This window comes from Lonchura striata, chromosome 18 (genome assembly GCF_046129695.1).
Source record: "Lonchura striata isolate bLonStr1 chromosome 18, bLonStr1.mat, whole genome shotgun sequence".
In the NCBI taxonomy this organism is placed as follows: domain Eukaryota; kingdom Metazoa; phylum Chordata; class Aves; order Passeriformes; family Estrildidae; genus Lonchura; species Lonchura striata.
The window spans coordinates 4,221,991-4,247,984 of NC_134620.1; the positions used below are offsets into that span (position 1 = coordinate 4,221,991).

Consider the following 25,994-nt stretch of genomic DNA (forward strand, 5'->3'; position numbering starts at 1 on the left):
ATGGAAAGAAAGGACAGTATCAAGCTTAAATATCTAAAAAATAAGTGACAGGAGTTAGAGAGCTGAATTAATTGGAGTAGAGGAGTTATTCATTGTCTGCTAATTTTGAAGTATAATCAGGGGACACTGTCATTGGTTGACAAGTTAAAAGTTTAACTGAGCTTATTAATAGCTTTCAAAAAATGCATTTTGATGCTCAAAAATCTTTCCCAAGATACAGGCATACGTATTCAGTCTTGGCAGCACACAATCCCAAAAAAAAAAAAAAAAAAAAAAAAAAAAAAAAAAAGGCTGAAAGCAGTAAAACTGCAACAAAAAGGGCAAATAAGTAAATGCAAGTGTATAGGATCTGTTTAATGGCCAAGCTTATTTAATATCTTAGTTAATGACAGAAGGGATAACTATAGTAACAGATAACACTACATTAATACATGCCATGAACACAGGCCAGGATTAAGACAACAATATATCAGAATTATAATTAATTTCAGCTGTATACCAAGTCACAGAGATTTTTTTAAATTCATGTATTAATTCAGTTCAGGGATTTTGCAGAATTGACAGAGAGTAGTCACTAATGATCCTTACAAAGGAAACAAGTAAAATGAGTTTCAAGTTGGGTAAGAGTTTTGCATACACATAATATTTTATATGCAAAAAAAAACAGGAACAAAGAAAGTTATATCTGAAAAGGCTCTAGTCTAGATTCAGTGCTGCTTCAAACTGCCCATGAGAATATTTCAAGGTATGGTTTGGTGATAAAATATGTGTATTTGCAAAACTCTATAGCTTAAACTGACCACCTCTCACAACATCCTATAACAAATATCTACATTTTCTTAAGATGCAAAGTTTCTGTCAGGGCCTTTTTACCAGTGCTGTCTAACTCGGTCAGAACATGCTCAGCCAATGTTGCACTGATTGGTATAAAAGGTTATTAGGATGATTACTCTGTAAGGATATTAGTGTAAAGGTAGCAGACAATAGTAAATTTTAAAAAAGAGAATGTGATGAATCCTGTAGCCCTCCAAGAACAAGAATGCTCAGGGACCAGTCCATGGCCAATGCTGGCCTGACATGGCTGTTGGTTTAACCTGCAATCTAAATTACTGACTTGTAATCATGGAGGAAAGTTCTGAAAAATCCACCACCACCAAAACTCACTCTGAAGCTGTATTAGCAGCAAGGATCCTTCTTTGTTCCAGCATTTCTGCTTTTTTTTAAGGCTAATTGGACTCCACTACTCTCCCCAGGGCTGGCATACCACAGAGAGTTGTTACAGCTTATACACCTACAAAAATAACCCAAAGTAGCTGTTTTTCTAGACCAGGGTGGAATTTTCCTTTTTTTTTATGTTGGCACATTTCTACTTTCTACTCACTGTGACTGTTAAGTAGACAGCATACAGAATTATGAGAGATGATATCAACACTTCTCTACCCACTACATGGATGCTAAGATTCTAAACTCAAACCACATTATTCTTTTTATGGCATTGGGCTTCAGTGGGATCTTGACTCCTTACAATGCAGTCAAGTGAATTTCCAAGCTACATCTATATCATCAATGTTTTTCATATGTCTTTTAAAAGTTGCTCAGTTTATTGTTAAGTTTGCATTAAAAGCTATGTATTTTCATCACAAAGAAGTAAAACTGATTGCCACTCTACTTGATATGCATTAAGTTACAGAGAATCTAATTAACTTCTGACGATTAAAACTCTACTTGTCCAAGAAGTATATTTTCCACAAGGCTAGGTCAGGCTTGTCACATGTGCCTCACAGCCCTAAGATTATGTGGCATTCCTTAATGTTCAAGGGATTCTTTGAGGGCAAATTTACAGCTTGCTTTTAAGGAAATTATTTACAATAGATTCACCTAGAGAGTTGCACTTAAAGATGACAATATGCTGTCGAAGAACCTTGTATTGCCCTGGTGTATTCCTCTTCCAACTCCTTGCTTGCTATAACCAGTTCTCCAATTTCACTTGGATCCTTCCTATACAATATATTGAGAAGATGTTCATAGCTTTTCAACCCCATTGAGAGAGGCAGAGACACTCAGTTCCTTTTCTCCACAAACTCATTCTTTATCCTACTGATATTATCCATGTGTATGATCAGCTCCTCTGCCTGTCAGTGGCTGTGGCTTTCTGACTCATTACAATTCTCCCAGTGCTTGACAGGTGCCTTGTGTTCATGTGTACTACACTGGTGGCTGCTTTAACCCTGCACTTACAGAGCACGCTTTACTGCCTCTACACTGATAGGCATTCCTGGAATTCAGCTGGGTTTTGGTTGGGGTTTTTTCCTTCTTCTACAGTTTGAAGAGCAGCAGTGTTACTGGATCACTGAGATTTTAGCTTAAGTTCTGTTTATTCATCTGTCAGTACCCAAGTCTTTCCACCTAAGTACTATTCTGAGCCTGATAGGAGCATTCTGCTACTCCTGATGCCTCAGTGTTTTATTTACTTTAGTGTTGTAAAGCTTGGGATTCATTTAAAAATCACAGCAAAACACCTTACCTAGTCTAGGACTTTTGAATACAGCCAGTCACAGAGACCAAAACCCGGGAGTTACATCATCTCTCAGGTATTTGTCATGGGGGATTTTAGCCATTACCTGCTGTTACCTAAATACATCAGGAAATTCAGTCATCAATTCAGATGTAAGTCTGACAGCTAGCCCTGGATACCAAAGCAGGCAAATACTGCCCAGTAGGTCCACTACTTCTGTGCCATCGTTTTCCAAAACAGGCAAAAATCTTTCGGGTTTTGCCCCTGTGAATTTCTTCTACTGCTCTACAGTGACAGAAATATTTATCTGTAGGTTTAAATACAGGGCTGTCTTAGGGATTAGTCTATTGACATGAAATAGATAAGCCTCACAGGAAAGCTTCCCAGGCTGATACTGGCATCTTCCTGCAAGCATACAATGGCATTAGAATGAGTCTGGGTTTTGTATTCCATAATGTGGCACATTATCATATTTATTGCTTTTTTTTCCCCAATTAGAGAAAATAATTTAGTGAACATATAGGCAGAGTTATTAGCATATAAAGTTACTGTTAGTATCTGAAGTTACATAGAATGTAAAGTTCAGAGTGTGGCAACAAATCCAAAATATGAAAAATTGCTGTCCCTTGTGTTCTATGTGAGAATATTCACATAAGAAGCATACACTTATAAGGAACAATGTAAACAAAAATAAATTTTCAGACTTGAAAGAATATCTAGTAAGAAACCTGCAAATTGGCAGTTAATCAATCATTTCCTGTTATGTATATTGATTATTTTACTGCTGTTTACATATTTTAGAAGGCACATTCTCAGACAGATACAAGTCCTGAGGCTGGAACTGTGATGCCTTACTATATAAAGTTAAAGTTGGGTAAGGGACTATATATATTACTTTGTTAAGTGCAAAAAGGCTAGAATTTCATTTGCAGTGCTGAAAGATAACACACATGAGTACTGAAGTCATCTAGGCTTTGCTCCCACACAAACTTCACTATGAAAAGTCTTGAAATGGAAAAGCTTCATAAAAAAATGTAACAGTGTAGGTCAATTTTTTCCTAGGATTCTCAAGTGACTTAGTTTGTCAGAAAAATGTTTCCTGCCATGATGTTTTACCACTGGTAATAACAGGTGCTAGAAGGGCTATGGGTACACAGATCACAATTTCCCCTCTGTCCTATTAGCATTGCAGTAAAAGAAATGCATGCCAGAAAGGATTTTTAATACCCTGAATTACTGAAAAAGCTGAACTGCCAGGAAAGCCAAATAAGCCCCTTAAGTATTTGGCCTCAGGGAAAAAAAGAAAAAAAAAAAAAAACCAAAAAAAAAAGAAAAAAAAAAAAAAAGGGCAGAAAAAAATGAAAAAATGTTACCAATGTTGTTTACTTTAAATTCAATGACAGAAGGTTTCCCAGTTATAATTAGATAATTGAGAAGTTTGATTATGATCCCAGCAATTAGTGTTGCATGAGGCCTATTCCAACCTGAACTGTTTGCTGCAGCATTCTTTTCATCTGCATCTTCCTTCTAGAAAGATACTAAAAAAATAGCCCCAAAAAGCCTAAAATTTACTTGTTACCTGCAAGCAGTTTTCCTCTAACTTCCACACTCACATTATTACTGAACCAGTGTCATTTTTAGACCTGTACAACCTTTACTTGGTATCTCCTGCACCATGTGAATCTCTTGTGGCTACTGACCTCAGGAATTCTCAGGCATACATTCCTGTTTAACTCAGTTCATTATGAACTTCATTATTGCACCTTTGAAGTGTTTCTCAGTCTCAAACCCTGTTGGATGTACAGGCTGTGGAAGAAAACCAGCTGTGAAATGTACAGCAGGACAGAGCTGGACAGCTGGGGACTCCCAAAGGAACCAAGAATCCTTCCAATGGGGACAGGCAGCAGCACTGACTTCTGAGAGTACACAGTATTCAACATTCTCTAGCACACATTCATTTAAAGAGAAATTGAAATAAAGATGAGACACTTTGATATTAACGGGTAGTGCCCTCGAAGTGCAGGATGCAACATATAAGAAGGCAAAAAAATTATTACTTGATAATGTAACATGATCAAAGGCCAGAGATGGCATCTTAATATGTAATGAAAGGTACAATGGCTCAATCAGCTGCTAAGGACCATGAAAAACAAAACAGTAATTTATTTGACATAGTAGAGAAGAACATCAGCATGGGATATAAAAACTTAAGGCAACCTTCTCATAGTGCTGGTCAGGAATAATAATCATACAATAAATCAGTAGCAACCCAAAGGTATTTTACAATTTTTCAATTGTCAAAAGAAGAGGCAGCTGTTACGTGGTTGAGTCATGCTAACTAGCTGTGGTGCATGGAATGATAAAGCTATATTTATTAGATTAGGTAAGGGAAAGACCTCCCAAGATATTGTAGAAATGAAACCAGACACAGATCACATTGCCAAATAACCCTAGATAAGCAGAAAAAATATTGTTACAGAGTGATAGAGCATACATGGTGGAGGAAAAAAGTGAACAATAATACTTCTTTTATCTGTCTCTCTAGTAAACAGCTAAATATCACGTATGTTCATAAACAAGCAAAAATATTGGTTTGTCCAGGTCTACAAACTGTCAACTCAGGTGATTTTATTCCTAGGAGTGATGTTACCCAGAATAAAGCATAGCAGAAGAAAGACAAAAGCCCCTGAAAAAGTCAGCCTTCCCCTTCTGTTATTTGTTTTCAGGCAGATAAATGTAACTTAGTCACTTAAAATGTCACACAAAGGAAAAGTTGTCCAGGCAGCCAATAGTTTGGGCATTATTTTTGTTCTCCTGTTCTGCTCACTGGTGCCACTACAACAATCTCACCCTCAGCAGACTTCATGACTGAGCTAAAATCAGAACCCACAGTGTGCAGAACTGATTTTCCCCTCATTTTTCACCATATCCGTCAATCATTATTTTAACGCATCTTCAATAAAGACAGAGTTCATGCATAGCATTTCTCCACTTCTGTCAACAGGATCACAGAAGTTTTCATATTCATACAGATCATTTGCTCAATTTTCACAGTTTATAAATCAGCCAGATTCTTACATGCTCTCTCAAGCAGTAAGTTATGTTGGCAGTAGACTAGTTTTATTTAGCAGTTCTCTTCACCACAGATACTACACCAAGAAGCATTTTACATTCTGCAATTCCATCATTTGTAGGGCTTTTCTCATGAGTGGCAGTCTCAGTGTTGCAGTTTCAGTAATGTACCAATGTAGTTTCTATTGTTGGTCTTGTATGGACCAATGCTCATAAGGATTTCTCGGAGTATATGGATTTTTTTCCCTTTTAGGTAGCTATTTTTGATTTTTAAATCTGAACAGTAAGGCAGAAAAAGTCAAAATTGCAAGAAACTCCTAGTCAGGGTCTAATGTTAAATACTTTACCTAATATATCTGAAAATTAGGCGAAAGAATTAGTGGCAATGCTTCTCTCATGTCAAGATGAGGTTACTAAATAAAAAGGTAGATACAGAAATCTGTTACCGTAGGAAGGCACTAATGCCAAGAAAAGAATCTCCAAATAATGAATGGGAAGTCTATGCACAGGACAGTGGAATGGCTCATCAGAATAGTACAGAAAAGAAAATAGAAGTGCTGTTTATAAACAGTAAAATCACTACAGAAGATAAGAATAGGGAAATACTATATATGTGATAAGCTATACCAACAAAAAAGGGGCCATCGTGCATTCCTACCCATAAACTCCCTTCTCTTAAACAGCATGTTTTACAAGGCTGTCAAAAAAAAATTTGAAGTAAAACCCCAGTGTAGCTTAATTCAGGCACTTTGAAAGTCACAGCAAATACATATTTGTGTATCTGTAAGCATTCATATATTTCCCATGGCTACTGTGTTTGTGTGCTGTGAACAACAGAAGCTTACAACATTAAAGACTATTAAATGGGAATGGCTGTTCTTTGGACAAGGCAAACCAGCCATTTAACAAGAAAAATACAATTTTAAATATAAAAATGTCATACTAATTAAAAAACATGTTTAATTAATTTTAAAAAGTAATTTAATCCCAAATTCCTATTGAAAATCCTGGGGAAAAAAAGGGGGAGGAAACTGTCACTTACTAGTATTTTACCTTAGACATTTCCCAGGACCTTTGTGGTGTCCAAATGAACCATCCCTGTACACCAGGATGTCACTACTGCCTACCTTTTTAACTGGTGTTTGAAGTAACAGTTAACCATGTAAACTTTTAGCTAAAGGCACCAAAAAATTTAAAATTGGCCATCATGTGCAGAACACCTCCATTTCCCAAAAGTAACATTAAATAACTAACTGTTCAGTGGGGAAAACTATCCAAATAAAGGAACCATAGCTTCCAGGTTTTCCTAATGATTGGGGATTACTGATTACTGCCTTGGGAGGGAAAGAAGGAGGGGGAGATAAAAGCCCAAATACTGATGAAGGAGAAAGGAAATGAAGGAAAGAGAACAAGGAGCAGAAGGTGCACTTACTGTTTGGTTATCTTCATACAGCTTCAAGTCATACCCACTCAGCTCCACACAGAAAATTATTGCTGTAACCCCCTCGAAACAGTGGATCCACTTTTTGCGTTCAGATCTCTGTCCACCCACATCCACCATTTTGAAAGTCAGCTCTTTGAAGGTGAACTTATTTTCTACAATCCCTGTGGTCATGTCCCGAGACCTCAGAATATCTTCCACCGTGGGGATGTAGTCCAGGGCCGCGATCCGTTCCAGGTCGTTCAGGTAGTAGGCAGCGTTGTCCTCCAGGTGGTACTCGTTGGAGCGGCAAAAACACTCCTGCACACCGGGGTCTGCCCACAGCCTCTTCATCACCCCCAGCAGCTCCGGGGTAATCTCCCCTTTGCTCTCAGCTGGGCCTGTCAGGGCAAAAAGCTGCACTGCATCATATGCTCTGTCAGGATTGTGAAATTCTATCTTGAGGGTGGCCAGAGCCCGAATGATACGTGTGAGAGAGTCAATTGCATTATAGATAATCAGAGGTTTGTATTCCTTACAGGCCTCCAAGTTAAAGCCACCGCTGTGAATGATTTTCATCTGCTTTACGATAGTACTCTTCCCAGAATTGCTGGTGCCCAGGAGGAGGAGTTTTATCTCTCTTCGTTGTCGCTGGCTTTCAGAGCGCAGGTGGCGGTCAATCCTACGGGACCGCCGCGCTGCCTCTTTCTCCTCAGAGCTTTGCCGACATCCCATGGTACAGCAGGCAGGTACAGAAGGGAAGGGTGCAGACTGGCTCACTCTGTTGACGTCTCTCAAAAAGATCTGCAGGGTCTTTCAGTTCTCGTGCCAGGTACACCCCGAATGGAATGAAGGCTGCTATCCAATACCTGATGATCCCCGATGCCTACAGCCACCTAATTGAGTCCCAGCAAGGGTGCAAACCCATGTAGGTATGCAGCCACAGAAATAGTCTCTTCAGCAGATCTCATGGCACTCCTCTTTCCAGTGCATGAACTGTGGCACATTCCTGTAAATGACGGGACACTTCCCTTTGCCACAGTTTGTCTAGAACCATCAAATACCATTTCTGTTCTGCATAATGATTTTGCTACCTTCTGTCCAAAGATAAGAAGCTGCACTTTTGCCTTCTCTGCTCTAGACTTTTCTTCTGATTGTGTTCTCTGGTTGCTGTGGGGATGCTGCAAGATAAAGCTGAAGCTCTTTTCACTAGTACTGTACTTGTTTTGTTTCTCTTCCCCCACTTCTTCAGCTGATCCTGTTCAGCTCTGTAAATCTGTGCTTTCCACCTGCCAAACAATGGGAAAATAAATGAATGAGAGAGTCTGCTTCCTTGCAGCAAGCCACTCACTTTTTACTCCACTTCTAGTCTTCCAAACCTTTTATTATGCCAAATGGAAAATACAGATGGAAAAAAAAATGTAAAGAAAAGCAAATATCTAAAGTTATAGTAAAAGCATAGGGACAGCTGAAACTCACAGACAAAGGAAGTGTGGTTTCTGAACAATAGCAAATCAAATCTCCCTTTCAGCTTTCTGTGTTTTATTATCTAAACCTACGTGAAAACAAACAGTGCTGAGCTGTGCCCCAGTTTCTCCCTCAGCAAGAGCTTATGGCAGTGCTTTTCCTGCACAGTTCTGTTCTCTCTGGTTTGTCTGAAGTAGAAAATGAAAACTCACAACCACTTTTCCTAGGCTTTCTATTTATATCAGTATCTTGTACTCAGATATCCTCCTGAGTTTTCTTTCATCTTATCTATCTCCACTGAACATTTAAATAACTAAATTAAGATTCAAAAGATGCTGATTAACTTTTCTTCATGTATTTGAGAAATGAAGAGTTGCTCATCTTTGTAACAGCTCTTTTCTTTTTTCTCCTTGGAGAACAGTATTGTTAAACACAGTACCTGCATCTTTGCTTAATCAATAAAGAGATGCAAACTTTGTAAGCTTCTTTTCATAGCCAAGCTAAGTGGTTTTGAGCCTGCTCTCTTTCCATTTCAATACAGGAAATTTCTGAGCTACAGTAAAAGAGAACAATGACTACAAGGTGAATTTTTCATACAAGAAGCACAGGAAACACCATCCCAAGCAAGGGCAGAGAGCTTTTCAGTGTCTGTTAGAGCAATTATTCTTTCCCAGATTAGACTTTAAGCCTGCTAGTTGGAACTCTGCAGAAGGCAGCAGCAGGAAGCAGTTACTCTGGCAGAGGGAAAACACATTACTAACAGCTGATTGGTGACCATTTGCCTCTCTTCTAGGAAGGGCTTGCTGTTCTCACTAAGCTCTGAGCACAGTGGGCAGCAGAATCACAGATGTCACAGCTTCCTCCCCGAGTGCTGCCCTAGCACACCTTGGCACCTCTCCTGCTGCCTGGTTACTTGTGCCTGGAGGCTCCTCAGTGAATGTATTTGCAAACCAAAGTACCAAAGTACATGGCACTGAGATCCTTACAGAAACTTGCAGAGTCTACTAAAGAAAACTTTCAACTACATTTTAATAAAATTAAGTCTCCCAACACCATTTTCAAAGTTGCCCTACAAGCCTTTTTAAGTTTTCCTGTTTGAACTTACCAATATTTAAATGTAGATGTGACAATAAATTAAAATACATATTAAAGAGAATGACTCCACACTACCAGGAGACAGAATGTTCCAAGCAAGATGTTGAGCCTCAAGCTTTTGTGAGAAAAGAAGTATAACTACAACTACTTGCAACCTCATGTAGTTAACTTTCTAACTAACCATTATTAAAATATGGTTAGAATATTGTTAGAATTATATTCTAAACTAATCTTACTCTGAGTTGTTCTAAATTATCCAGTCAGTACAGAGAGTCACCTCTCCATAGCAGTTTGAAGTGCTTGTCCCTTGTCTTTGCCTATAGGGACCACAGTGCTTGAACAGGCTGGCAAATTAAGCATCTTAAATGTAAAGACATCCAAATCCTTTGCCCTAAATGCACCATGTATTTCTTTTTCCTGGTCTGAAGTTCTACAAGGGTCTTAATATCAGCTATATTTATCATACTTCTCTTTGTATGAGACAACATTAGCTTGTGAAGAACAGATTAATCAGTGAAAAATTTAAAAACTAGTGTACACATTAATAGAATTGTAATTAGCACAACTTTACTTATTCCGAAGATGTGGAAAGGAAAACCCTCCCAACTCAGGAGTTACACTTTCTTCAAGTAAGTCACTTTTTCCAATAATCACCAAAAAGGAAAAATCAGAATTGAGGAAGCTTTTTCTTAATGAATAACTTTCTAACCAGGCAGAGAGAATGAAATTCCTGTATTAGATATCAGGGCAGATTCTTATTTTACTTATATAAAAATCAGAGCTGCTTCCACTAATCACACTTATTCTGACACATTTCAAACTGGTCCTCCTTTAAATCCTCATCATCACAGGCCTCATTTCGTGTCATTGATAAAACCACTTGCTGAATCCTTTAAGCCACTTTCTATGCACTGTGTTGATTACAGGTGAAGAATTTTGCAAGAAACACACCAGGCTCCTTCTCTTTATCCTCTCAGTTCCACCCTGAACAAAAGAGGCTTGCTAGCAACGAGCAGCAAGAGGGCACATATTCCTGCCAAAAGGCAGCAGTCTTAGGATCAATCTGGAGATTTTATGACCATATAAGACAAGCAGATCTTTTTTAAACTTGATGTTATTTGCCTCAAACACTTATGACAAATGGTTGGGTAGAAAGACTCTCTCAGGAACAATCTTTTGCTTTCATTCAGCTCATACATTGTGTGGCATATTTCCTATTGTATATTTCTACAACACATTCAGATGCATCATTCATATTCCACAGTGTTTTACATATGAACTATTTTGTTTGCCATTCATTAATATGTTTAACACCAAAAAAAAGGTAGACTCTCACTGTAGGAAAGACCAGGAGTATATAAATACACAGTTTTACACTCTTTAATTTCTTTTTTTTCCCCTGACTTCTAGTCATTCCTATTGCTTATATTGCAATGATATTTGGATATCACTATTTCAAGTAGTAGCACAATGAGGTGATTATATTATTACTTTGTAAAGATGAGTCGTAAATTCTCTTTTCAAATAGGCACTACAGTAAAAGTTTTGTGTATTTGAAAAGTTTTCCCATATACAGTGAAAAAAAATCTCTCATGTTCACAATCAATACTTTTTAAAATTCAGGAAACTTCACAGACTATTCCATTACTGGAGTTTACTGCCCTGGCTACATACAGATGACCTTCCTCTTACCAGGTTTACTTTCTCTTGGAATACACTCAGAAAATAAGGCAGTCTAGAATTTGTTGGATTCTTAAAATCAGATTTCATATTAAACATGTAAGTGTTTTAAGGCTGTAAGTTTCTAATTAGGTACGCGTATTTTCAGTTCTCTAGTGGAAAGCCTTATTGCTTCCTTTCACTTGCACACTTGTGTAAATTTCATTTTTTAAAATCTTATTATTCAAATGAGTAGATTATACTGTATCTATGTGTCTAAACTAACATACTTGCCTTCTCCTGACAACCGAAGACTCAAAATATTAAGAAAACATGGGTTTTTAAATCTGATTATATAGATGGGCTATTTTGTCATCACTAGAATGAGTAGCTTTTTCCACAAGATAAGATTAACATGCCCCAAATCCTGATCTATTGCCATTATCAAAGAGGAATGCTACCAATTCCTGGAGTAGGAAGGACACCTGAACGAAATTCTGCTCTGGTTACTATGTTAAAGTGTTGAAGTCCATTAAGCTGTTTATTGCTGCCATGTTCTGACCACTCATTTGTAGCCAATAAAATCAGTCATTATTGTTTGTTTCATATCTGGGCTCGCTCTTTGCCCCATCCATCACTCCTGGCTTGTGCAAACTGATCCATGTGTGTGTAATATAAACACTTATCCCTTTTCCCAGCATGTTCCCAAGTTATGGCAGCAGAGAGAGAAGAGCCATAGGGAAGGAGAATGACACACCACCACAACTGAAGTGTAAACACTTCCATAAGGAAAGATCCAAGCATTGTCTCTGGATTCATGAGCTGCTGACACGTCACCGTGGAACCCAGAGTTACAGAACCTGCCTGGAAAGATGCTTCCCCCTCGATCCTGTAGAAAGGCAGTGACTCCTAATCTGAGAACAAAACCAGGGGCTATGACTGTCACAGCACAGAGACTGCACACAGCATGCTGCTGGCAGCAGGAATTTCAGCTGGAGTTGTAGGCACAAGGCTGTATTATCCCTCAAATGCAAGTGGTCTGATAATTTAGATTCATGACCACCTGCCCATTCACATACAGTAAAAAGCTTTTACACCCATGTAAAAGCAAACTCAAGCAAATTTAGCAAGAAGTAGCACAGAACTCTTATAAGACCTACAAGTGTAAGCCAAGCTACTGTAATCAGTTTCTAATGATTATACACACCCACTGAGAATTTCTGTACTTTAACAAAACCTTATTTCTGCATGTTTTAATTTTCAATAATTTTTATACTATTAATGAAAGAAGAAGAAGGCACAAGGGAGTGTGGTATATCAGGACATACCCAAGGCATTTACTGAGGAAGAAATAAAGTGTTCTACTAATCAGGCTTTTTTTTAAGGGAGAGAGAGAAAAATAAAAGAACTGAGGCTCACAAGAAATAGGAAAATCAGTCCAGATTTTCGGATCAGGGAAGCATCCAGGAAGAAGTCAGAGACATGCATGATGTACAAATACAAGGTTGAAATAACTTCACAGAAATTACTGTTTTATGTATGGCGATTGAAGTCCATTTTTAGCAGAAGAAAGTTATTTTTAAACTGTGGACACAGATATTACTGGCATTCTCTTTATACAATCATTGAAACCGGAAAGACAAGGAAGTATGTTCAAGTTATGACAAAACTTTCAACTACACATTAAGGCACTATAATCTCACCCAAAACAAAGGATGGGGCAGATGTAGTTGTTGAACAAGAAAACAGCAGAGGAAGCTGATGTATTTGAGGTTTATTTTGTGCAGCAGTTAAAACGTATATTCTGTTAGTCAGATGAGTGAAGAAAGAAGTGTCATTATTTAATTAGCTGACTGGAATCTTTTTTTACTTGATCCATCTTGATCTCTATTTGAAAAATAGGACCTATCCTCTATACCAAGTCCCCAAAACAGAGCCAAGAAATTACTAATGTCTGTGCAAAAGTTACCAAAATGTGAGGAATAGCAAAGTGAGTCAAGAAATGCATATTCATGGCACAGGACCTTAGCCACAGTAAACAATACCAAATAACAGAAACTGCTGTGTAAGAATGGGATTCTTACAATAAAGGTTGTCAAAGAAGGTGAAAGGACAATTATTAAAAAACTTTAATCCAGAACTCAGTTCAAGGCAGGGGATGAGAAGGGCACTGATCAGAACTGGTGCCATACCATGAGCTCCTTAGTGTCACGAGCACTGACTGTTTCCAGCTCTATCTGCTTTCAGTGCCCTTGCAAGAACAATTGGTAGGTCCATTAGGTTCTCATCTGCTGATTCCCACTGTGATTTTATAGAAATACTCAGATTTGTGGCATAAAATCTGAGCTCAACTAATAGTATTGCCACATAGCTACACCATTCTGTGATACATGGCAAAGGAAGTTTTACAAGGAGATAATGGAGAACCCAAAGAAAATTACTTACTGTATAGGCATAGACCTATCAGTGTATGATCGAGTCTGCCTGACATGGCACAGAACAGACTTGCTGCAGATATTCTATTCATTAGCTTAAATGATCTTAAATACGTCTTTGTGTACTTGGAAAATATCCAACAAACTTTAGCAGTACCACAATACAAATTATACTGGTTAGGGATATCCACCAGCTAAGCATATCACCCAGCCAAAATTTAGCATACAGGCTTCATCCAAGATTTAGGGAAACCTAAGAACTTACAGTGAAAACATATTATTTCTTATAAACCAAGTATTCAACAAAAATCTATTGGTTATTTTTCTTTTAACTGTGCACGCCCCACTTACTAAAGGAAGTTGGAAACATAAATCCTGTGAAGCATTAATACCTAAAATACTTAGGAGTTATTTAAATTTTGCCGTGTTTAGCAACAGCCACAAACGACAGTGAGACAGTGAGAAGAAGCACCAACACAACCAGACATGAGACTGACTGACTCTTGAATAGAGCCAGATACACCACAGTTCTGTTGTGCTCTGCATGGCCAAAACCCCAGCGCAGTGTCAGTGGCTGCACGGGGAGTTTGCTGTGCTTCACAGCGGTTTGACTAACCCAGAGTCTGCCACAGCAGCCGCTTTCGAGGTGACCTTTAGACTGGCATCAAAAAGCATTACAAGAACAAGAATATTACAGTGGGTCTAGCAGTGGGTGTGCAGGAAATCCTGGCTGCTAGACAAGGGTGAGAAGAAACAACACACACAGCATCTGCTTTAGGGATGTACAAACATCAGACCCATTTAAAAGTGTGCAATAAAGCAGCAAACAAAATGCAGTAGCCACTCAGAGTTTTGTAAGCACTGGGGTGATGACAGCAGTGGAGGTTATGTCTTCATTAGTGCTGCTGTTTGGCTTTTTTTTCACTAGTGGGACTCATAAGCCCTATGTGGGTGATTCAAGAGCTAAGACTCACTATCACAGGGTTGCTGTTTCATGAATCTTACAGGGCTAAGGAGATTATTTTATTACATTTTTTTTAAAAGCACTAGTAAACATTAGATTTTTTTGAACATAATGGCAAATTTCCTATCACTCATACAACTTTATTGCACACAATACCGTATGAAAGATAAGGGCATTTTAGTAGTTTTAGCAAAAGAAATTTTAAGAGGGATTTGTAACAGGAAAACAGTATAGCCTTGTAAAAGGAAGTCTCTCTTCCTGTGCCTTAAAAGTGACATAATAAAGCAAAACCGTGCTTGCTTTAGCTGTTCCAGTAACAGGCATGAGTTATGGGAATCCCTGTAGTGAGAACATGAGAGTCTGGGTACAGATAACAGTGTCCTGAAGACAGGAGGTTTGTTTAATGCAATAGAGAAAAGCAGCCAGTGAAGATTTAAAGGTTGAAGCTCAATGCCAAGCAAGAGGCAAGGAGAAGATGCTCCAGCAAATGGCAATCCTGGAAACAACAGATGAGTTTTATCTGTGATGATCCATAAGAAAGCGTCTTGGAGATGGAAATACATCACAACTGTTCTAATGGTTTTAAGGGCAGGAACTGGAGGAAAAGCAAAGATTAAGGGAAGGAATGAGAGAATCAAGTCACAGAAGCTAGGTAAGATTTCTAGGGTAAATTTAATGGTATATAAACACAGGAAGCAAGGAATCCTGTATCCATGAAAAAAAGAAGGAAGAGATAGCAATAGAGGAAGGAAAGATGAGGCGAGAAGAGCAGATGGGCACATCTTACTATATCATACTGGCATAAGATCAGCAGAAATCTGCACACAGGAAAAAAAAAATACCAGAGGGAAAGGATTGACTCAGAATCTGTAAAGATGGGTCTGCACATATGGAATTTAATTACACTAGGAAGGAAAAAAAAAAAAAAAGATATAATAAATCCAGGGTATTCATGGAAGAAGAAATTGCCTAGATCATCAGACTTCCATCAGAATGGTTTTGCTAGAGAAAGGACATTGTTGGGAGTGGATCAGGACTGGAAAGCTAGCAAGAGTAGACTTGCAGGGGGAGGCAGAGCAAAAGGTTTGGGAAGGAGAAGAGCAAAATACAGGAATCATTTCAGTAGAAGTAATAAACACTGAATTCACAGAAAGGGTGGGTGACAGCATGGGAGGACTGGCAATGTGATAGTTAAAGCTGGAAGCTAAGCAACAGAGAATGAGTAATGTTACACAGAGAAGAAATCAAAAGAACCTTGGTGAATGAAAAAACAGAAAAACAGACATAGGTTGAATGAGTACGCAGGAGCAGTAAGTTCCCAACATGAGAAAATGTCAAAAAAGGATTATAGAAGACTCACATGAATTGTAAGGGAGTTCAGAGGCAGCAGCTCAATGAAAACATGAGAGGAAAGAGCAACATGGTGCAGAGAAAACATCGAAGAGCTGATCAAAATAAAAGAGAGGAAAACAGTACAGTGGAAGAATAAAGCCAATAGTTCTCATGATGGGAAGGACAAGGGAATTTAGGGAAGAACAAGAAAACTTCAGCATTTTTTATTAACCTCACAACAAGACAGAATCATGGATTAAAATGCTGTTCCTAGTATAATAAGAGAAAGGAAGGAAGAGAGTTATCAGCATAAAAGGCAAGGCTATCATCAGGGATTAATTGGGAAGGTAAGGTAGAGAGTATTTTCCAGCCCTAGGCCACGCATAAAATTAACCATATGAACGATGTCAGAAGGTATCTACATGAGAACTGTGGATTTTCTAGGTTTCTTCTTAACAACCCAAATTAAGCATGATTTTATCAGCAAAAGGGAGATGAGAAGTGGAAGAAGTATTAGACTGCAGCGCAGGGCCAAAAAAAAAAATCCCAAGAGGCTAAAGAGAATCCACGATGTTCTCAGCAGTGTGACTCATGGGAGAGGACTTGGATGCTACCAAGCACAGATTACAGCTGCAGCCTACGCCTGGTCTCATTCTGCTTCTCTTTTGAAATTCAGAAGCTCTGACAGTCGTACACTCCTGCTGCCTGCCAGAGCTTCGGCAGGTACATCTCAGACAGCTGAGCTGTTGTTGGAGTTACTCTCAAATTCAAAGGACCTTTTTTTCTAAGATGAATATGAAGTAAGTTACCCATGTTCTGGTTTTGATATGAAATTGCTTTGTGCCAAATCCAAAACACAGGTATAGTGTTACTTCACAGAAAAGAACTCTGCAACCAGAAACATTTCAGTACAACATTGTACAATAGCCAATAAGCTCCTGGTTTCAAAAGCCAAGCCAGGCCATTATTTTGCCATCTAGATAAAGTTCTGTAGAGACCTATAGAAACAAAGTTCTTTTTCACTCAGAGTAAATCAAAAAGTCCTTGGTATCTGATGCATCAACCTCTTTAGCTCCCATTTTTCCTTCACTGACACCTCTCCCTGAACAAAACCAAAACAAAACACCAACACAAAAGCCCACCACTGACTAATTGCTGCTGCCAGAAAGAACCTAACATCCTTTTGAGGTTTAGCAGCTACGAGGGTTTCTCTTCAGTCTCTCCTTTCAATTCTCTCCCTCTGGAGGGGTGATCACACCCTCCTCACACCCCAGCTGCAGTTGCTGCAGTTACACACCCACCACCACACAGCACAGGGATCCCAGTCACTCCCTGCTGGCTCCTCACCCGCGATTGATTTTAAGCAGCTTATGTTGAACATACAATGAATATTAGAGGACACTGGTGGTTAAATTCGTTTCATCAGTCTTTTTAAAAAAAGCCTTTTAATAAGCAAGTTGGTCATGGATGGAGATGCAGGTTGTAGTTTTGAAGAGGATGAAGGCCTGATTGATCCAAAAAAGTGAAGCTAAAGTAGCAGTGCAAACATCTCTAGCAATAGTCTCAGTGTGTTTTTCACCACTTGTGCTCTGAAGAGTTTAAGTTCCTTAGATAATGTTAGGTTTTTCCTCTTATTCAACCTTGCTTTTTCTACTGAGATGAAAAATATTTTTATGTGGCACTAAATGAGAATGTAAAATGAGCTAGAGGAACTTAAGTAATTATGGTGAAATGATACCCAATGAAAAGTGACACTTTGGGGTGAGGGTATTCATAGTTCTTCCTTGCCAGAAACAGTGACAGTATTTATTAAGAGAAAATAAGAGTAAAAATATTGCAAACCCTGTAAAGTGCTGTCTGTGATCTGCTTACCATAAAAAGTAATGGTTTTATTGACTTCAATAGGTTTTTAAATGAGCCAAAATGTATTTGGTTTTGAACAGGATGAAAATAAAAACAATGTATTTAACAACACTACAAGCAGGATACCAAAGTACCAGCAATATAGACTGTTTTACTGATGAAAATTTAGTATTCAGTGCATGATTCATACTCTTCATATATCAGAATATTTACAGTGAGAACTTCTGTAAAAATAGATATGAACATAGTTTAATTTTCAGCTCCCCGCTTTTGTATGATCTCAGCGTGACTGTATTTCTAGGAAATGCTGAAGCATTATCAGTATCATTGTGTTTCAACATTAATTTCTTGTTCTGTGCACATGTTCCCTGCCTGGCTTTTGCAGTTATTCACTATGTTTGTTCCTAGTTTCATCAATCTTAGAAGAGCAGAGGCCAGACTGACCACATCCATTTTGAGTCACGCTACGACAAGACTTGGTTGGATGGCTTCACGTATCCATAGGGTTATACCGATTCTGTCAAAATTGTGGATGGCTTTCTTATAATTCCAAGAATAGATTTTTTGTCTATAAAACAAATAGAAAAATTTAGGTATTGTATATTCATTAAAATTAATTACTGTTAAAACTGATAAGTAACAAAATAAGCTGCTAAATGTAAGTCCATCTTTTGAGGAAGTTTGTGTATATTTTTAGTTGGGTATTTACTTTAACATAGAAGTACCATGATTTAGATTTAGCTGGACAAAGTTGTTATTTTTCAGCCTCAAGCAACTTTGTTATTTTTCCCCAGACCTGAAATATATGAATGATAGATTTATTTTTGTTACTAGGGACACACAAAAATCCAGTATTTTTTTTTTATATTTTATTTTTTATTGGTAACTGTACCACTACTAGTAATATTAACAGGTGTAGCTTCTAATTTTGTTGCACATACTGATGATATTTTGGTGTTCTATTAACACTACCAGTACTTTTCTGTGTATATGTGGTGTGTGTGGGGAGAGAGGGGGAGGAGGGTAATCAGTGCTCCTGTTCAAGTTGTGTTGCATGTAAGGGCATTCTCATCGTTCAGACATTTTCCCCCCATTTTTTTTATTCTCTGTAGTCCTGCAAACTTCCTAGTCCTGCAGCCAGTATGTCTATATTTTTAGTGATCCTTTAGCCCTTCAATTCTGTCTCTAAATAATCCATCTCTCTTCTGTTGTACAAGTTCTCCTTTGCTCAGGTCACACCCTAACTGGACTTGTCGTCTCCTCTTTGAGGTACATAGAGGTCAGCTCAGCATTTTGGGACCCTGGTAATTTCATTCCTTTTTTTTTGAAGCAGGCTCTTGAATCATATTTTGAGAACTGATGGACTGATTTATGAGACTACACACATGATCTACTGCTATTGTTAATAGTAAAATCCTCAAATTTTGCGGTTTTTATCTGCATGAGTCTGTCCTATCAGCTTAAGGAGAAGTCTCACTGACCAGCCAAATGTACACCATCACCCTCACAGCACAGCTTTAACAGCAGCATCTCAGGTAGTTGCTTTTCTGTTCCTTTTACTCTCAGTGACATCTCTTCTTGACTCAAGCAGCTGCAGCGCTAAAATTATCTGAAAGCTGAAAGGTGCTAATCGAGCCTTTAGTTTATTCATTATTCAGCAGTGGATCCTTAGTTATTCATTTCTCATATTACCAGGAAAAAAATACTTCTGGTGACACTCTAGCCTACTATTAAGATGGCACATAAAGCTGGAATTTTATCGCTGATGCCTAACTATTCTAGTTAGCATTCTGCATTTCACACAGATGAGATATGCAGGGAAAAAGCTGATGACTCACCATTTTATTTCTTTTTGCTCACTAAAAATCTACTGTTGATATTGTTGTAGAAGCAGCTCTGTGAAATAGGCACAGATCTGGGACATGAAATAATACACATGGTGGACGTTACCCACAGCACATCCAGCCTTCTGCAGAGGGGCTGGACACGAATTTCTCAGCAAGCCATATTTGGGTCAAAACAGTGCAAAAGCTATTGCAGCTGTAGGGATTCCAAATCCACCTTAAACTCACAAAGCAGATTTACCAAGGGGAGAGGATGGGAGGGAAATATCCACAATGCACAGCAGAACAAGAATTCATCTTGAAAACTTCATTAAAGGACTACAAGGACATCTCTGAGGGCACTCGGATTACTTGGCTGACTGGGGTGAGGTGTGGGGTCTGCATTTTCAGTAATGTCAGGTACCTCTGGTTAAGTATCACACTGTTCCTTGATTAATAACTACCAGAACAATTGTGCCTAAAAACACAACTTTTGTTACATTTTGTTTCATTTACAGCATGCCTCAAGACTTAAATTGAGCCTGGAATCAGTATTTTAACTATGAAAAGGGCTACCTTTTAAAGCCCTCTCTGACTTTCAAACAACTTTTGCATCTCTGTTGTAGCAAGGCTGAAAAATTCTCCTTCAGGATGCACCTCAGTAGTAAGAGAACACATAATCTACACCAAAAAAGCTACAGGCATTCCAGAAAACAAGGTACATAAAATTTCTTACTTCTCAACTCCAGGAGAATGCCCGATGAGGTGTCTCCCCACCTCTGCCAAAGGCACAAAGGCAGACAATAGCTATAGAGCTCCCAACTGGCTTAGCTTTCAGCCCAAACCCACCTTACAGCAATTCCAAATTGGTTTCAATCTCTTCCAGCTGGCAGCAATCCCATTAGGATGCAATGCCACTGACACACACCTACTGGCAGTCTCCTCCTCATCCCAAAGAATATTTTGTGCCAAATAGCTCAGGAGAAGTGAACCCCAGTTTGTGTCAAGTCTGTGTCACCTCTTTGCTGGCTGAAGGGTCAGCGCAATAGGGAAACATCCACTAAAAGCTGTAAGTATTTTTGCTCTATTAGAGACACAGGAGTGGCACTAAAAAGTCAGTACATTGTCATCATGATACTGTATATGTCTCCTTGGCTATTCTGAGAACTCTCCTTTTTTTTCAGTTTATGAGAATGAGGTACAATTTTAGTTTGTATTTCAGAGTCTCATGTCTACTGTTAACTAGTGCTCTGCACAAAAATAATAACTATCCTTTCCCAGTTTTGTGTTGATTGCAGGAGGGAGCTCATTTGTAAGGGTGACATTTCTAATGGTTTTTGTAAAAGTTAAAAGGAAGAGCCAAGTCCTTGACCTCTTGCACACCTGTATTATTTTCTGAAATCTTTCAATCTTGACCTTCTATTTCTTGTCTTCTGTTGATCACCACTTGCCTCTAACCAATCCCAATAGAAGCTAAAGAAACTGTAGTGAAAAATATTATTTTCTATGTATTTTGTAACTAGCTAACTCTGAAAAAGCGTATCCTTTTAAATTGCATCTTAGAAATTATGGAATCTATAATTCTGATAATAAGATGCAGACACCAAGTAAACAATGAAACTGATGTATTGTTAACATACCTCCATCAACTATAAATCTTTGCAACATAGAAAAAGACAGATCATAAACACCATGTCTAAGAAATTCCATTTGCACTCCATATCTCACAGCTGAGTAAGAACAGTGTTGCATAGATTGACAGCATTCCATCTGGTCTCCTTTAAAACAAATACTTTACTATTTTCTTGAATTGACTTGTTTATGTAAACTTTCAATGAGGTCTGTGAATAATTCTTCACAGGTTAATAATGAAAACATAATATATCCAGAATCCAAAGCTACAGTTGCATAGATAAGCTTTGATGACTTACAGGCTCCTGTCATTGGAGGTATCCGAAACCACAAAGAAGATACTGAATGAAACTACCTAGAGACTGTAATTGTGCTGCTCACTGAGAAGTTCTCCCATCACTTGGTAATTAAATCTACAATATTTAAAGGTAGTCCCAGAGTTCCATATGCCTGTGCGCCCAATCTCCCCATCAAAGCACACTTTTACTATAACAGGCATCATCCATTTCTTCCAGAACAATTCTGTCTAAATGATTTCTGATTTACAATATTTCGGTATATTCTACTTGGTGTTCATTACTTTCCAGTATCAGAAGACACAACTAGAAAAGCAACATAAAGTAATCAAAAATACAGAGAAACTCAAACATTTCTAGTCTTCATCTGAGGGAGAAAGGAATTTTCGTGATCCAGCCTTTATTGTGGAGCCAGGTTGGTGCTGCCTAAGTGGCAGTGTGAATTAGAACAGTTTCCAAGTATGATCCCAAGAGGCCACAGTATCAGTGGCTGTTCTTGGTTTCCTTGACTGCAGAAGTGGGAAAAGGGCAGAATTGCTATGCCATGGATACAGCAAAGAGTGAGGTTTTTCTTGTCACAGACCACAGTAATATCCTCTGTAAACATTTAATTTTAGTTTATAACCCACATGTGCTGACAGAGAACAGGACTGTATGAGATCCAATAATTCAGTTCTTTGTCTATATGGTAGGTTATTACTGTTATTACTTTATAGATGTTTTTAACTGCTGTTATCTAGAATTTGCACCGTTCGGGACTGCAGGGTACAATCAGGCCTCTCTGGAAAAAGGGAGAATTGTAGTCTGCAGTGTTAAAAGTCACTGATTCCTACCTCTTCCTGATACTACCTGATACTTTAATTTGTTTAGACCATTGTATATTTACTTGACCTGTGACAGCAAATAATATTGTGCTGATACAATACTGAACTGCACATCAGCCTCAAGTCTTGCCACATTGAAAACAATTGTTGATCCCTTGAACCTACTAGCCAAAAATTTGTTCCTGTAACATAAAAAAAATTACATAAAGTCTTCAGTAATTTGTTGCTTTTTGTGAGCACACATGCAAAAAGCAAACTTGACACACCTGTGTAATCACAGCGATGAGGCAAAGTTCAGATTTGCTTTCAGGAACATTCACAGTATGAAACATAATCAGAGGACTTATTGCACATCTAGTCAGGGAACAGAAACAATATAATAGAACAATTGTTCAAATTTGGAGTAGGCTAGCCTTAGAATTTTAAATGCCTATATAAATGTCACTGAATTACAAATTAAGGTGAGTTTATCTGTTCATGGACATAGATGGATTGAAAAAGAGATTAAAAACATGTCTCTGAAATTACTGATTAAGGTGTGGTTCTACTATTACTGAGCAATATAACATGGAAGCTCAATAGATTCTTAGCAATGATAAGAATATATGAAGATCTTCCCATCACAAAATGGCTTCTGCTGTGGTACCCTGAACTCTGCCAAATTTAAAAGGTCAGGCACAGAAAGGCATCTTGAGACAAAATCTTCTTGCCAAGGCCCTGTTGCAACAATCAACTTGCTGGCAGTATCGAGAGATGCTCTAGTGCAATGGTGTTAATTCTGGAAAATTTTAGCTTGTAGTGGACTTGGTTAGCATCATATGCATTAATTTATTAAATTAAGTTCTTTAAATGATATTAAAAAATATTTCTGATAGTATTGGTTTGAATCCTGTCCTGTAACACAAACACTAGAGAGGGCTACAACCAGTATCCTAGTCTTTCTTTCCTCATAAGACATCCAAACAAAAAAACATATTCTAATGCATATATATGTATAAATAGATAGTATACATCCAAAAGAAATCATATTTTGTTAACATATTGGAATATTTGGATTATATAACTTGAGCTTGTATATTCAGAGACAAAACTCTTTACTTGAAAAATCCAACCTAAAAGCTCAAATTGTATTATCTTCAGAAAGATGTTCCCTTAGCTGGTAGGTAAGTATCCTTCTGAATCATACACACTTTTCTCTTTTAAAGGAAGGAATATAAAAACCAGGTGCATGCCCCCTCTGAACAGCAAGCCCTCTCAGAACTAAACACCCAGCTGGGCTTTTGTTACTGTGCCATGACACTGAACTGTAATCAATTCAGCTCCACTGTGTTGTTTCCTTCCACAACACAACTGTGTCAACTGTATTTGTACATCAACACTTGCTACGCTGCCTAATTGTATTTGCGTTCGTGCGGTTTATGAAGATAAAGGTGCTTATTCCACATTGTCTGGGCAAGGTTTGGAAACACAGAAAGCAGACACAGAAAATCAGTAAAAACACACTGGGAATGTATGCTAGAATACTGCCAGAGTCACCAGGAGGAATTGATAAAAGATTTGGATTACTGGTGCTGTTCCAGTGAAGCCTTTCCAGTGCCATGACCAATACCTTTGTTGAGATACTCGGAGGACGAAGCCAACACCAGCCCAGTCACTATCAAGGAAACGGGGCTTGTAGGTAGGGAATGGCAACTGTATTATGACTTACAAATAATTATGGTGAACCGTGAAAATATCTTCATCATTAACTAGTAAATCTTGATTAAACATTACATTATAGACAGTAAGAGTGGGATTCATCTGTGCAGATTTAGCATCTGCATGTAGGTGGCTACCTCAGAGCTACTCAGTGCTTCCCTCGGAGGCAGTGGAGAGGAGCTGTCATTTCCAGAGGTCAGCTCATTCTCACGCTAACATGGTAGTCAGAAACTAGTCTGGGTAACTCCAAAGGAGAAACCTCTTTTTCTTCCACCAGCTAAAAGGGAACAGCTTAACAGCTACTCCATATGTACATATCCATGTTACGGACGTCTGAATGTGATGAGAATAATTCCTTCCAATTGCCAAGTCCAGGCAATTACTACTTAATAAGTCCACTGTAAAAATAACAGATTAACCAACTGTAATTCCTATGAAGTTATTATTTACTTTCCAGTCTTTATTCTTGATGTGTGAGCAAAAAAAAAAATAGAATTTTTCTATTTGCCTCTTTGAGTTTTTCTGTTGGCCAAGGTGTTGCCTGGTAATCCAGCAGGTTATTTCTGCAATGTAGAATCATGTGGAAGTTATCACATTTGTGTTTTTGATGTGATGGCTCAGGAATCCAAAGAAGAAACAACTCGCTGGTATAAGGGGTTTAAAGAGAAAACAAAAGGCAAATAGGATTTGTTGGGTAAAACCGTGTTCCCTAATGATTTACTGGGTGTCCAATACTAAATAATAAAATGGGATTCTGAGGAGACTCGAGCTTCTGCTGAACCACAGAAAATGCTCTGAGCTGAAAAAGTTAAAAAAAAAAAAAAAAACCCAACATACAGAGTTGCTGTTTTCTGAATTTTTGACATGTGTTTTGTTAGTTGTGAGTTTAAATTTATTTAATAGTAGGCAATGTTTGAAGTCTGGGTTGGATGGAAGAGATGGCCCCATCACCAGTCTGTTCCTTCCATCCAACTCCACCAGTGCCCTTCAGGGTGAAAAAAAAGCAACAGTTCAGAGAAGAGTATTTTCTCTGCAGCCTTCATGTCAAGGGTTAAATTCTGTCCTTGATTCCACTTGAAAGCTAAAACAACTTAAATTGTTAATATATATCAACTCCTGATTCAATAACAGAATAAATCAAACTGTATTTAGCCCTTCTCTGTCATCTTGTCTGTTCCACATACCTTAAATTGCCAGGGAACTTTGCAAAGAGAATCAATTATGGTTGCTTTGGAACAGTATAGTGTTTCTTGGGATTATTCTTCCATCAATATAAGAGTTGAAATTTGGACTTCCTAATCACCACTCTTGAATTCCGGAAAGTTTAATAAAAATGTGAACTTTGAATATAACATACAAAATTTAAGTCATATCATCCTCTCAAGTAAGTGAAAGAAATCTGTTATAACTAGTAATGGATGTGGATTTATTCTGGATACTTTGGGGATCACAAAGAACAAAATTTAGCCTTCTTTTTAAATAAAAATAGGATAATTCTGCTAAGTGTAAATATGATTTTATGCACATAGGCCAAGATTATAATTTTTAAGGGCCTTTGACTAAGTTTTCTCTTAGGAAAAAGAAAATAGTTGCTTGTGTAGAAACTATTACTGCTGAGGGTGGGTACTGTCAACCTTAACATGGGAATAACACTCATAACACTCCCATTTTCTCAGCAAAAAAGCATGATTCAAGTAACTGATAATTTATGAATTAGTTTGTGATGCAAGTAGAGAGTTACTGAATTTGTCATTGAGCCTGTGACCTCACATAAACCAGCTAAGAAACTGTTCAACATTGCTGTTCCTAAAGGCAAGGGGGAGCCTGATCAGTGAAACTGTGTGTCCTGGGCTCTCTCCAGCTGAAATAAATGACAAAACTTCCAGTGACTCCTGTGAA

At 38.1% G+C, this 25,994-nt stretch overlaps 2 protein-coding genes across 2 annotated transcripts in view; one reads left to right on the forward strand and one right to left on the reverse strand.

The window, feature by feature from the left end:
• Positions 1–25,994, forward strand: part of RSPH14 (radial spoke head 14 homolog) — a 73,073-nt gene that overhangs the window by 26,599 nt on the left and 20,480 nt on the right. The gene's annotated exons all lie outside the window — the stretch shown is intronic.
• Positions 1–25,994, reverse strand: part of GNAZ (G protein subunit alpha z) — a 49,553-nt gene that overhangs the window by 20,853 nt on the left and 2,706 nt on the right. Inside the window, exon 2 of the mRNA XM_021549917.2 lies at positions 7,020–8,296. Within this exon, the coding sequence (XP_021405592.1) occupies positions 7,020–7,742 (723 nt within the window). The 5' untranslated portion in view covers positions 7,743–8,296. The remainder of the gene's footprint in view (positions 1–7,019; positions 8,297–25,994) is intronic.